Raw genomic sequence first — 10,906 nt, 5'->3', positions numbered from 1 at the left:
TTTTTTTATAGATAAAAATAACATGTAGATGGCAATAAAAGAGTAGAGTGAGAAGATATATTAATTTTTAAACAATAATTAAATGTTATTGATTTAAAGAAAAATGATGTTATTGATATTTTTTTATTTTGTATAATTTTTAGTAAGTTTATTTTTTTATTTAGATATTTTAATATGTTCTATTTAATTTTTTTTAAAAAAATATAAAATTAAAACTTATTTGTTCATTATAATGTTTTTCTATTCTTATTTATTGTATTGCTATAATATGTAAATTTAGTTAATAGTGTGAATTTAATTAATTTTTTTAATTTTAATTTATTTTTTTTAAAATATAAGCTGTCTGAAATTTACAGTACAGATTGAATCGAAGCTGACTATTAAAATTTTATTTTTAATAAATTTTTTAATTTATTTTATTTTAAAATCGAGTCTGTATAAATTAAATCACATCAAACAGTCTGTTTTTATAACACTAATTAAAATAATATGATTTAATTTAAAAATTATTTTTGGTATAAATATTATATCAAAAATTAAAATTAGCGCACGTGTATATAATTTAAAACATTACAACATTTTCAGGCTATATTAAAAATTAAAAATTAGCGCACATTTATATAATTTAAAGCATATTTTCACGTGTCGAGATGCTAACTTCAATCAAAGTTTACAATGAAATGATATTATTGCATGACGATCTATTGTAATGATTGGAATTGAATAAAATAAAGCATTCATCTTTGTGTAAATTACAAGGATTGACTAGTTGTTTTTAAAATTGCAAATTAAATAACTACAATTTTACAATTGTAGACTAATTATTGTTTATATATTATTAATAATTTAAATAAATAGATTAACGAAATAATTAAAAATTTGAATAGATAAGGTAAATGATCAATTGTTTAAAAAATAATAATTAATAATTAATATTTTTTCATAAATAAAGAGAGTAAATTGTTAGTTTCCTAACTATACAAACTACATAATACTTTTGTTTTTTCAGATGTTAAAGTGTTCAAATAAATATTTTGCATAAAAATAAAATACAGGAATCTATGCCCCAACTGCCGAGCGGGTGCTTTTAGAGACGCGCCCGCGTTTCGCCACCAAAACTCACTTCTGAGCCTTTACTCCCTCTCTCACATTCTCTCTCTCTCTACCTCACGGTCCGAAGCTAATAAGCTTAAGAATACGGAGTCCATTTAAGGTCAGCTTCTTCTCTCTTCTGAGCTTTTCTATAGTCAAGTTTTCTGTTCATAGCTCTCTGTTGTTTTTAGCAATTTACTGTGTGATTTTGATTCTTGTATTTTTTTTTTTTTTTTAATTCTATCTTTTGCATCTCTATGCATGTATCCAAGTAAGTTTGTCTCTCTTTCTTTTTGAAAAAATTATTTTTAAGTTTACTGTGTATTTTATATCGGTTTGGAAGTATAAGGGTTGTGAATTATGTTATTTATTCGTTCCAGATCTGCTTCTGATATTGGAACCCTAGCTTTTTATTGCTTTTGGATCTTTTGTTTTTTTTTGGGTTTTTGATTGATGATATATACCTACTTAAAGAAAGCTTACTTTCAAAAAAAGAAAGCTTACTTGCTGCTTTTAGGTCCTAAAGTACTGGGTAGGTAAAGATCGTGGGTATTCATTTCTTTTAGCGTTTTATTTTGGATTTTTTTTTTCTTGGGGTTAGGTTTTTGTCACATTTGATAGACATGGAGGCACATTGGAATTTTGCTCTTTTGATTTTTTTTTTTCTCTTTTAACTTTCATATGAATGGTGGTACCGTAAGCATTTCACTTATGGCGTTTCCTTAGTGTTCAGTTCTTAATATGATTAGAAAATCAAACATTTTATGTTAAGATTGTGAATCTTCAATTGAATGAATACCTATCACATGTAAAGCTTTTGTCGTTGCAAAATTTGTAGTTCATTTATTGCTTGTTGACTGTTGAGTCATTTTATGCTAAACATGAGTATTTGTTGTATTTTACTCTTCTGCAAATACACAGCTTTGTTTGATTGGTTTTTTATTTTCTGCAGGATTGTGAAACTATTATCCAATGGAGGGAGTTGTGGGTGAGGGTGCCTCAGTGGCATCGCCTGTAGCCCAGTGGGGACATGATGCTTGGAGGATGTATCAATATTACCTGGATAAGACTACACCTCATACAATCTATAGGTGGATCGGGAGTCTTGTTATAGTGGCTATTTACTGTTGGCGAGTTTATTATGTTCAAGGGTTTTACATTGTTTCCTATGGGCTTGGAATATATCTACTGAATTTGCTTATTGGGTTTTTGTCACCTTTGGTTGATCCTGAACTTGAACCTTCTGATGGGCCTTTATTGCCCACAAAGGGTTCTGATGAATTCAAGCCATTTATTCGACGCCTCCCAGAATTCAAATTCTGGTATTGAATTTTTTTCTCTTATATGTTTTTATTTATCATCCTGTTGTCAACATTTCATTGCAAGCATGTGGTTTCTTTTTCTGATTTGAATCGTTTTATAGATGATATCATGATATGTATCTTTTTTTTTTATTTTTTCACAATCATGCTCTCTTGATAATTAGAGTCTTGAAATTTGGGTTTCTGCTTGTCTTTTTATCTTCTCATTGTTCAGTGGAAAAGTTCTTCCTTAGTGTGGTTTAACTGTGGGAAAAATGGGAAATTTTGATGGAGAGATCATCTATATTTGGAAATCATATTAATGACTTGAGAGTTTGATATATATGGAATAGTACCTACTACATTATGGTGATAAATTATGATAGTGTATGCTACATGTGAATGAATGGGTTTATAGAGTTCTTTGATCTATGTTAGAAAACTTCTGAACGTGATGAGATATTGTTGATTCTTTGTCATTAGAGTTCGGAGTTCACATGACATGCTTTACTGCATACATCACTATTATTTTAATGAAAAATTGTTTACTTAGCTATTCAATGAAACTTGTTGTCCTTCTTTTAGTTGCCAATATTTGATCTAAAAGTTTGGTTTGCAATTATCAGTAATTGTATTATTAAATCGCAGAAAAGAAATGATATTGTTTAAAAAATTGTCTCTGCAGTTGAGTTTCAGATGTAGGAGCATTCCTATAGTGGTTTCTGCTTTTAATTTAAAGGTGATGGATATGGACATTCTTTGAAGAGGATTGTTTCTCTCTCAAAGGATTTTGGAACCTGAGGTCAATTCTTTTGGTCCTAGTCATAAGGAAATTTGCTACTTTAATGCTTGTGAACGATTTCTTGTCCACAGGTACATGCAGAAATTTCTATTTTCACATCTTTGTTGTCAAAGCATATATTGCTGGAATTTTGTGCATCAGCAGAATATGTTTTTCATGTTTAGTTTTGTCCTCAAGTGGTCATGGGTCTGTTTTGAAATATGCTTAGGCCTTAGGTTGAATCTACATAGTTCATAGTTTTTATGGGTTGAGCAACTATGATAAATGGGATGAATTCTTGTAATTTTGCAGTATGCTTATCATAAATAGTTATAGTGAAGGAGAATAGTCCATGCCACTGTTGGAGATTGTTTGCCACAAGTTTACAAAATTTGTTAGGTTCTTTACTGTGGCCATTGTTTTTTTTATAACATTTTCTGATCTCTTTCAATGTGAAAGGTGACTTTAACTGTTTCAATAACATCTCAGCCACATTGCATAACTTCTTTGATAGCTGAATACAATTGTGCAGGTGCCAAACTGATGTGATGATCATTGTTTGCTTGCACTAAGATATTTTGTTCTGTTCTTTGGGATGTGTTATGCTTTTCATTCTGCGTCACGCATACTTTTATTTAGCTTTCAAGAATTATTGAAGAGAAATATTAGTAGTTTGCAAATTAATTTAACTCACCCCTTCTTCAACCACATGGGCCTATTTCCGCAAATCCATTCTTGGAATCTATGCATGAAATTGATCTTCTCATATCCATTGATTTGTTTGCAGGTATTCCTTCACCAAGGCATTCTGCATAGCATTTGTCATGACCTTCTTCTCAATGTTTGATGTTCCTGTGTTTTGGCCAATACTTCTTTGTTACTGGATTGTTCTTTTTGCCCTTACTATGAGGCGCCAAATTGCACATATGATCAAATACAAGTATATTCCTTTCAACATCGGGAAACAGGTGAGTTTCTGAGTGCCGTATATTGCAGTTTATATCTTTTTTTTTTATATAACTTGTTTCTTGTTATGTGAATGCGAGTATGACACTGATACTGTGCTAGCCAGAACAAGTGAGCTAGCAGGACGATTTGTCAATTTAGGGTTGAAAATAAAAAAAATTATCAATTTAGGGTCACTGATCAAATATTTGTGGATTTAGAGTTTGACCGCCGGACAACGGTCAAAATTAGTTTCTGATGCTTTTATAAAAGGCGCCAGTGGCGCGAACCCATTATTTATATATTTATTATTTTTTAAGAATGGCCTGGCGCCATTCACAGTTACACCAAGCCATGATTTAATTCTTTTTATTTTTTTAATTATTAAAATATTATAATTATATTAATTAATTAATATAGTTTTTATATTATATTAATTTAATAATATTATTTATATTATATTTTTTATTATAATAAATTTTATTAATTTTAATATATTATTATAATAATATTATAATTAAATAATACTAATTATAAATTTATTTGCCAGTTATAAATTTATTGATACGTAATTATTATATTTTATATATTTTATTATTTTTAATATATAAAAATATTATAAAAATTGATAAAAAGAAAAACTGAAAAAAATATTTAAAATTATAATATTATTCTGTTATTAAATATATGTACAAAAGCACTGAATTAAAAGAAAAATAGATAGATAAATTAATTAATATGAATTTTTAAAATTATAAGAATTAAATTTACTTTTTATTGGACTTGGACTGCTATCGTGCAGTCGTACATAATCACAGCATAATATTAGTTTTTATGGTATTGTACATACTCACAGAATAATATAAATAAATTAAGTAATTAATTTATCTTGTATATGTTTAATAGCTGGATAATATTATAATTCTAAATATTTGTATGTGCAGTCCTTTTGCTATTTCTAAATATTTGTATGTGCTGTCCTTTTGCTATTAACTTTTATAGTGCTCTTATATATTAAAAATATTTTTATAAAATAAAATAACTATTTATAACGGATTTTAGTAATTTGTAAACTTATGAAATAATATTATTATGTGATTAAACCTGTATAAAATTACAGGTACTATTTAATTACAATATTATTATATTAATCTATTAAAATAATAAATAATGGCCTCTGGCTTAAAAAAAATAAATTATGATGCTTTTATAAAAAGTGCCAGATCCTAGGCGCAGGATTATTTTTAACAGCAAATTCCAAATTCACAAATATTTTATTTTTATCCGGAATTGGTAATTTTTTTATTTTCAATCCTAAATTAACAAAAAGTTTCGAGCTAGCAGCCTTGTAGCATAATAGATTTTTGATAGATAACTTTGTTTTTGTTTTTTTTTTGGCATTTGACAGAAGTATGTTGGTAAGAAAGCTTCTGCAAGTAGCTGTGGTTCACGTGGGGATTAAACCTTGACTGGTTCATAGGGCTTGCAGAAAAGTAGCAGTGAAGATTCATGATCTTTCTTTCGAGGGACATGCATTAATGTTATATAATGGTTTGAATATGCACTTGCAATTGTGCCTTGGAATTTTAGGATGGGCAGGGTGCTGATGTTGCAGAAGCTGAAACATGATTGTTTATAGGCATATTAAGAAGATTCAGCTATATTTCTGAAAATAGTTGTGTAAAACTGCATGGTGCAGTATTATTTGTTCACTCTCTGTTTCTTCGGTGTTAGACATGGAAATTGTCAGTAGCAGAAGTTTTCATGCAAATCAGAAATTATTGCAGCCATTGGTATACAATAACTCTATCGCGAGGTTATTTGGGGTAATTTTAATTTTTTTGTCTGTTTCATTTTTATCCTTCAACTTTAATTATATTAGAAATATTGCAGGTTTCTATTTTCTTCTTAGATTCTTTACATTTAATTAAATGAAAGTTATTAATTAATAGAATTTTTTTATTTTTAATAAACTTTATTATGAAATTTTACAGTCAATTGTATGTTATATTTACTATTTAATTTAATTATTATTGAATTCAGATTTAAAATTAAAAAGTTTTAGCTGTAACAAAATAAGAGATTAAAAATTTATAATTAACTATAATTGAGGAGTTAATTATTAACATATTTTAATTGTATTATTAATCTATTAAACATAATTATATAATAGCAAAATCAATTATAAAAAATAATTGATTGTAAAAATAAATTATTAAATATTTCATAAAAATAAAACTAAAGTTCTCATTGCTAATAACTGATTTTATTAATAATATTTGATTTTTTGAAAGTTATTATTTATTTGCATAAGTAATTTGATATAAATAAAAATTTATGAATTTCAATATTAACTAAAAATTATTTTTTAAAAAAATAAAATTTGATTACAAATAAAGAAAAATTATACTTTCAACATTAAGTATTAAATATTTTAAATATTGGTATTATTAAACTCCTTTTTATTATATATTACAAAAATATTTAATATTTTTATTTTTGAGACATTTAATATTTTTTATCAATAGCAAATTTTATTAACTAGAAAAAAATAAATTAAAATCTTAATATTAAATTAAGTTCAATTTGTATTAATTAATTGAATATAATTTAAAATAATAATAAATGAATAATAAGAAATATAAAATAGTAATTAAATTATTAATAAATTTATTAAATTGGGATTTATTTAAGATAAAATGACTTTTATTCATAATTAATATTTTAAGTTTTTTTAACATAAAAATGAGAGATGAAAAAAAAAGAGAAAGAAGAAGATGAGAGAAATAATTATTTTTCATTTTGGTAATCTATATATAAATATACTATAGCAGGATAGAGTAAATTTTTTTAATAATTTAATTAAAATAAATTACAGCTTAATGATGAAAATGAAATAGTTTCAAAGTTGAATGATGGTAATTAAAAAATTACCCAAGTGCCCTCTTCAAATGAATAGTTTTATTGCCCAGAGCTATTGATTTCATTTCTAATTGATTAATTCACCTTCAGGGAATTCAATACTTATTATTCTTGAAAAATCTAATGAAAGCCAAATTGATGCGGACCGATAGATTTTACAGAAGATTTGAACTTGAACTTAATTTTTATTACCCACGTTCATTTGAAATTCACAATAGTTTTTAAAAAAAATTTTTTTTGACACATACGACTTTTTAAAAATGTAATAAAAGCCATAGACTTCATTACAAAGTTCTAAATCTAAATTCAATCATTTAGGGATCAATTTTACATTTTAATTACTCTTAAAATTTTTTCATAATTTTCCACATTAAAATTTTTGTTATTATAAATAGTTATTTTCTTGACCGTTTGAAATATTTTTCAATTTTCGAGAATTCAATAAGAAATTTTAATTTTTAGTCTTTATTTTCTAAATTCCATCTTAATCAAACATTATTGGTTAAAATTTCTGACGAAATCTAAATAGTCCTATTTTAGTTAGTATCAGAGTAAAGTTCATCCATGACCGATGACCAAAATGCATGATTCGCTACAATTGAGGCATCCTTAGCAGAGTTGAGAAAGATGATCGAACAGCTAACCCTACAACGGGATAACAATCAACCCGCCACAGTCGAATGCCCACAGCTAGTTCCAAATCCTATGGTCGCAAATCTCGTGGTCGCAAATCCTATGGTCGCAAATCCCCAACAGAATTATCACGAAAGTTACAATATAAAGATAAACATTCAAAATTTTTATGGTTTGTTAGATGTAGAATCTGTCTTGGATTGCTTAGTGGAGGTTGATCGGTTTTTCCAAGTCATAAATATGGAAGATAATCGAAAGGTTCCGATTGTGGTTTATAAATTAAAGGGTGGTGCATCAGCATGGTGGAATTCTGTTCAAAACGAACACTATCGCAGAAGGCTTGAACCTATACGAAACTGACTATTGATGAAATAGATGATTGAACAACGATTCTTGCCTACAGATCACTTCCAGATTTTGTATAACCGGTATCATGATTATATTCAAGAGAATCGAAGGGTAGATGAATATACAGAGGAGTTTTTTAGGTCGCAGGCGAGGTGTGGTAACTGTGAGAACGAAACCAGTAAGTTACTCATTATTAGAGGGGATTGAATTATGAAATTCATTGTGTGATGGGAATAACTGCGATTTTCACTTTGGCAGATACCATTGAGATGACGAAAAGAGCGAAAGAACGTGTTGAATGGTAACCTCGACATTAGTCTAATCGAAATTTTAATTATAGAAATTCTGGTTTAATAGGAACTCAACAGTATATAGATAATTACAACAGACAACCTTCTAAGGTTGTAAATTCTAACAATCATCAGAATACTGTAAAAGAAAAGAGAGATAGTAAGGAAAAGAAAGTCATCAATACAGCAGATAAAGAAAGCAAAACCAATTCTTATCAGAAATCAATCGGAGACATATATTATTGTTGCAAGCAACTTGGACATCGATCAAATAATTATCCAAACTGCAGGAGAATTAATAATGATCATTGATAGTTTTGTCACAAAGTTCGAGATCCAAATTCAATCATTTATGAATAATTTTACATTTTAATTATTTTTTAAATTTTTTATCCTAATTTTTCACACTAGAGTTTTTATTGTTATAAATAACCATTTTCTTAACTGTTGGACATGCTTTCCAATTTTTGAAAATTCAATAAAAGATTTCGATTTTTATTTTTAAATTTTGTATTAATAAAACGTTAAACAAAATCTAAACAATTTCACAAATACATTCATTAATCACAACAATAAAAACAACTCGGAATAGAAAGCAGTCCAAGAAGGTAAGTAACATGATTATTGATAGATGGGTATTGAGTCTTAGTCTGAGTCTGAGTCTGAGTCTCATAAACTCAAACAAAGGCATTAAGGTATTCGTCTACTGCAGTATATTTGACCTCAGGATAAAGCTCTGATGCCTCTACTCCAAATGATTCTTCTATCTCAAAATTGGTCTGATCTCCCTTCACAAACACTGAGTGAGCAAGTGCATATATGATATTCAATGGGAACTCGGCCTCTGCAACACACCAACCAAACACAAAGCGTCATTTTCTTAAAATAAACGTATAATACTAGAAATATATGCACTCAATAATCACAATAATACTAATAAAAAAGAAATTTAACATGGTTGGATGACAAGTCTACACCATGGACTAGGCAAAGATAAAATTTCCACTTTGATGGAAAAAGAGCAACAATCTCCCAAAACTCAAAACCCTAAATTTAGTGTGTTTCTGGAAATCTCATACTACTTTTTATTGAATTCAGATTGCTGCATTAATTTTTATAATGAATTGTCCCATAACAAAATATACTCAAAATTCAATCCACGTAGTTAACACAACCCTTTTATCCTAGAAACTCCAAAGAGGTGTTCTAGTAATTCATATTCATCTATAAATTTTATCAAATATATGTCTAATAAAAGAATGAAGAAGAACCTTGAATGGTCTTGAGAAGTTGCTCCTCAGGAACATAGATCCTTTCAATGGTGGTGCTGATCTTCTTCTCCCACAAGGACACGAGATCATTGAATGAATAGATGTTGGCTGGAGGTCTAATATACAGGATCTTGTTTAAGGTTCTCGGGTCATCCACAGCTTTAATTGTATAGGCGGCTATGTCATCTTCCTTGTTGAAAATTGCTGCAGATCAAAATCACACATGTAACCGTGATTTCTCTCGGCAAATTCTTGTCAGGGTAACTGATCAGAACTTAAAATTCAGTGTCCATGTCTTACCTTTGGGATTTCCATCACCCAAGATGACGACTTTATCTCTCGGAGGAGCTGTGGCTCCAAGCTGGTTGAAATTTGGCAGCAAATACCCAGCAAAAATGTTGGAAGCCACATAGGTGTATGGGATTCCTGCAGCCTCAATAGCACGTCGGATTTTAACCTTGTCGTTAAATGCTGATTTTACTGGCTCAACTGCGTGGACGTGATCAACATCATTTCCAAATTCTGAGGGGAAGAATCTCTGGAAAAAACAGGAATTTTCTTACAACGGAAGCTAGGAGAAGGAAAATGAGAGAAACTGAAACAGAGCATACCTTAATGTTCCCAGCTTCTTTAATGGCAGCGATGATCTTCACTTGATCAGGTACTTGACCTTGACCTACTGTGGAGATCACCACATCTACCTGCTTTATTGCCTTCACCAAGCTCTCATGATCGTACAAATCTCCCTGCATAGATCACACAATCTTTAGTTTTTTTTGCCAATTAAATAAGAAGAGGAAGAAGAAGAAAGTTTGTTGAATGAACGTACAACGAGGAAATTGACGCCAAGGCTCTTGAAATTGTCGATGATGGTGGACTTTGCAGGGCCAGAGAGAGTGGACTCTCTCACAAGAGCAAAAGTTGGGTGACCAGACTTTGCACTGGCTTCCACTATGTGTTTTCCGATGTACCCAGTTCCTCCGATGATCAGAATCTTGCTGTTTGATGCCATTGCAGAAACTTGCAGGTGAGACTTTGTGCAGACAGAGATAAACAGAGAGATGAAGATGATGAGTGAGTCAAAAGCGAAGCCCCGCGTGATAAGTATTTATAGAAAGAAAAAAAATGTCCATGGTTAGGTAATCAGCTCGAAATTACGGTTATGCCACCAGGATTTGACAAAGAAATTTGGGAAAATCTTCTGTCTTCGTTTCTGGCTCAAAATCCCGCCTATATTCCTTCAAAGTTGAGTTTCTCAACGAGTAGACTCCCCGCTCTTTGTTTTTTTTTTTTTTTTTAATAATATTAAATAATTCGTATCGA

General features: G+C 29.1%; 2 protein-coding genes across 3 annotated transcripts; one reads left to right on the top strand and one right to left on the bottom strand.

Moving 5' to 3' along the window:
* The first annotated feature begins 1,061 nt into the window (after positions 1-1,061).
* On the top strand, positions 1,062-5,978 carry LOC110626808 (protein RER1B). 2 transcript variants are annotated; one of them, XM_021772916.2, is made up of 4 exons: positions 1,062-1,213; positions 2,045-2,414; positions 3,962-4,142; positions 5,528-5,978. In XM_021772916.2, the coding sequence occupies exons 2-4, from the start codon at positions 2,065-2,067 to the stop codon at positions 5,579-5,581; spliced, it is 585 nt and encodes a 194-aa protein (XP_021628608.1). In that variant the 5' UTR covers positions 1,062-1,213; positions 2,045-2,064; the 3' UTR covers positions 5,582-5,978. The 2 variants fall into 2 exon arrangements, with proteins under 2 accessions (XP_021628608.1, XP_021628609.1); XM_021772917.2 differs by lacking the exon at positions 1,062-1,213 and adding an exon at positions 1,342-1,363.
* A 2,870-nt stretch (positions 5,979-8,848) lies between these two features.
* On the bottom strand, positions 8,849-10,671 carry LOC110626807 (phenylcoumaran benzylic ether reductase POP1). The gene is made up of 5 exons (XM_021772915.2): positions 10,413-10,671; positions 10,195-10,329; positions 9,884-10,121; positions 9,584-9,787; positions 8,849-9,156 (listed from the first exon to the last, which is right to left on the bottom strand). The coding sequence occupies exons 1-5, from the start codon at positions 10,593-10,595 to the stop codon at positions 8,990-8,992; spliced, it is 927 nt and encodes a 308-aa protein (XP_021628607.1). The 5' UTR covers positions 10,596-10,671; the 3' UTR covers positions 8,849-8,989.
* Between the last annotated feature and the right edge of the window lie 235 nt (positions 10,672-10,906).

The sequence above is a fragment of the Manihot esculenta genome, chromosome 11, assembly GCF_001659605.2.
Source record: "Manihot esculenta cultivar AM560-2 chromosome 11, M.esculenta_v8, whole genome shotgun sequence".
Classification (NCBI taxonomy): Eukaryota; Viridiplantae; Streptophyta; class Magnoliopsida; order Malpighiales; family Euphorbiaceae; genus Manihot; species Manihot esculenta.
Note: the sequence above shows the minus strand (reverse complement) of the source record. Positions and strands in the feature narration are given on the sequence as shown.

What these genes read in the sequence shown, in the direction of transcription:
- LOC110626808 (XM_021772916.2), top strand. Translation starts at nt 2,065, where the DNA reads ATGGAGGGAGTTGTGGGTGAGGGTGCCTCAGTGGCATCGCCTGTAGCC. An exon ending in CTCCCAGAATTCAAATTCTG is followed by an intron (nt 2,415 to 3,961) that starts GTATTGAATTTT and finishes ATTTGTTTGCAG; the next exon opens with GTATTCCTTCACCAAGGCAT. An exon ending in CTTTCAACATCGGGAAACAG is followed by an intron (nt 4,143 to 5,527) that starts GTGAGTTTCTGA and finishes GGCATTTGACAG; the next exon opens with AAGTATGTTGGTAAGAAAGC.
- LOC110626807 (XM_021772915.2), bottom strand. Translation starts at nt 10,595, where the DNA reads ATGGCATCAAACAGCAAGATTCTGATCATCGGAGGAACTGGGTACATC. An exon ending in TTGGCGTCAATTTCCTCGTT is followed by an intron (nt 10,330 to 10,412) that starts GTACGTTCATTC and finishes TGATCTATGCAG; the next exon opens with GGAGATTTGTACGATCATGA. An exon ending in AAGAAGCTGGGAACATTAAG is followed by an intron (nt 10,122 to 10,194) that starts GTATGCTCTGTT and finishes TGTTTTTTCCAG; the next exon opens with AGATTCTTCCCCTCAGAATT.